Raw genomic sequence first — 2,315 nt, 5'->3', positions numbered from 1 at the left:
AACTCAAGATATATTAATGCAGAACATTTAAAGTCAACTTAAAATGAACATCAGCTTCATGTTAACAATCTGTTTATGCAAATTAATTTTGGGGGCAATAAAATAGGATTCTTTTGTATTTAACTTTCAAATGACGTGACTACCACAAGTTGTAATTACTTCAGTCCTAAAAATATTATTGTTTATACTATATGTTTTGTCTCCTCACTATAACTTAATATCTAATCGAATACTTACTGGATAAATGTTCCCTCGCACCATGTGAGCCTTCTCCTTGTTCAGTAGGAGGTACTCTCCTCGGAAAGGGACAATGTGTGGATCTCCTGAACAGCCAGACAATTTAGCAAGCTTGTCTGACTGAAGGCCACCACAGGTCAAAACATACTTGCATCGGATAGACTGTAGAATACAGAAAGAATGTGTGAATTTAAATTCAAAGATGAACAGTTTACACATCTAAGAACGAAGCCATTACATCTCCCCCACCCTTTTCTGGGGGGAGTACACAGAATAGTCATTGCATGTCCTAACAGAGTCTGTGCTATCATGTATTTAGGAAAGGATGAATTTGCTTTTCAAAAAAGGAGAGCCTGGAAGTAAAAGAAAAAAGCCATCATAACAGCCAATCTATGAGTTGTTAATTTTCACACAACACTGATGACATGAAATTGCTTGCCAAGTATTCCATGGGAGTGGAGGTGGCACACAATTAGTCAATTCTTAGGACCAATGACCAAAATAATATCTGTAAAATAGGAATGCAGAAGTTACCTGTCATCTAAGAGAAAGAGGTTCAATATTAGAAGTTAAACAGGGTAATTAAGTATGGCAGGCTGCTTTTGACTGAATCCTGTCATGAGAGCAGATGTTATGTGAATAGCCCCAAACATGAGAGCAGTACTTCATGCTTAGATGAATGAAACCTTTGTTGCCATGAAAGATTATATGCAACATTAATAAAAAAAAAAAGTTAATGAATCAAGGGAATCCAGTAGGCTATCAGTGAATGTGATATCAAACTCAAAAGGTTTATTGGACACGAAAACAGAGAGGAAATGAGTGTTCTTACATTTGCTAATGACTTAAAAATCCTTAAGGTCAAAGTCGTGAGAAACTTAGAGAACAGTATGAGATTCATGATAATTTTGAGAGAAAAGTGAAGATCTGAAAGTGGATGAGGCATGCAGAGTAGTGTTATCTGTATAAAAGTGGGTAGCATTTATGGTGCAGCTGATTGATAAAAAGCTGGAACAATGTTGGAGACAGAACAGCTTCCTAAGGTACGCTTCTTTTAGCACCTACACGTACAATAGAGGATACATAATGTTGATAATATTTCCCAATATCAAAAGTATTCACCAGCATCACTTTCAATAGTATTGCTAACCTCATTAGGTAAGTAAAAGTCCCTATCACTTGTGTATATTCTTTTGGAAATTTGAAGATTATTATTATAATGTGTTCATATCCATATAACAATGTGATCAAAGTATAAAGACATTACTGATGTGCCAAAAATAGCAAATTTACCATTACTTTCACCCAAAAAATGAAGAGTTGACAGTCTGTAAGGGGGTGAGCAGAGTGACCTAAACCAGAATGGGTGCCTGAAGACTTGCTCTTGAACTAACGGCTTAAAATAAATATCTGTCCATTTAAATCTAAGCCTTGATCTTATACAATCAGTCTGCTTAGCCTATATATCAACCTCATTCCGCTCCTCTTCTTAACTATCCATTCCATGTAGCAATATTTTTATTGCCTTTTGTACCTCTAAAAGAGAATATAAAATGTTAGTATTTAAGTTGCAAATCAAAACTATAATTTCTGCAAATTAATGTTACCAGAGAAAAGCAACCAATCTGATGAACCAAATGCCAAAAAACTTGAAATCCTAATAACTCACCTTGTCATTGCTAATGACTCTGACAGGATGCTGGCTAGGCTTGGTGCTGTCCTTTTGGCTCTTGTCTGTCAGCTGGAAGTCCGTCACCTTGAAGTCAAGGAAGATCTCTCCCCCTTTATCTCGGAAATTCTTGCCATAATGCTCAGTAACTAGGCCCCAGTCCACAATGCCTGTGTGTGGGGACCAGATTGCCTTCACACCCTGTGGATCAACCAGAATACAATGAAAATGATTGGCAGCTTCTAACATGTTACATTTTGTCTTTTTTCACACCAGAGAAAATGTGCGAAGTTATCAATTAATTTTATTCTTATTCATGGATATGAGTGGTAAAAGAAATTGAGAAAAAAATGAATCTTATACTTTACATCACGAAATTATTTACACCAATTAAAAACATATTTGAAGA

General features: G+C 35.8%; 1 protein-coding gene across 4 annotated transcripts in view; it reads right to left on the bottom strand.

The window, feature by feature from the left end:
* Positions 1-2,315, bottom strand: part of LOC119585002 (L-2-hydroxyglutarate dehydrogenase, mitochondrial-like) — a 90,150-nt gene that overhangs the window by 3,622 nt on the left and 84,213 nt on the right. For all 4 annotated transcript variants that reach the window (XM_037933611.1, XM_037933614.1, XM_037933612.1 and 1 more), the window contains exons 5-6: positions 1,907-2,107; positions 238-399 (exon numbers count right to left, since the gene is read on the bottom strand). In XM_037933611.1, coding sequence (XP_037789539.1) covers positions 238-399; positions 1,907-2,107 — 363 coding nt within the window. The remainder of the gene's footprint in view (positions 1-237; positions 400-1,906; positions 2,108-2,315) is intronic.

This window comes from Penaeus monodon, chromosome 19 (assembly GCF_015228065.2).
Source record: "Penaeus monodon isolate SGIC_2016 chromosome 19, NSTDA_Pmon_1, whole genome shotgun sequence".
In the NCBI taxonomy this organism is placed as follows: Eukaryota; Metazoa; Arthropoda; class Malacostraca; order Decapoda; family Penaeidae; genus Penaeus; species Penaeus monodon.
Note: the sequence above shows the minus strand (reverse complement) of the source record. Positions and strands in the feature narration are given on the sequence as shown.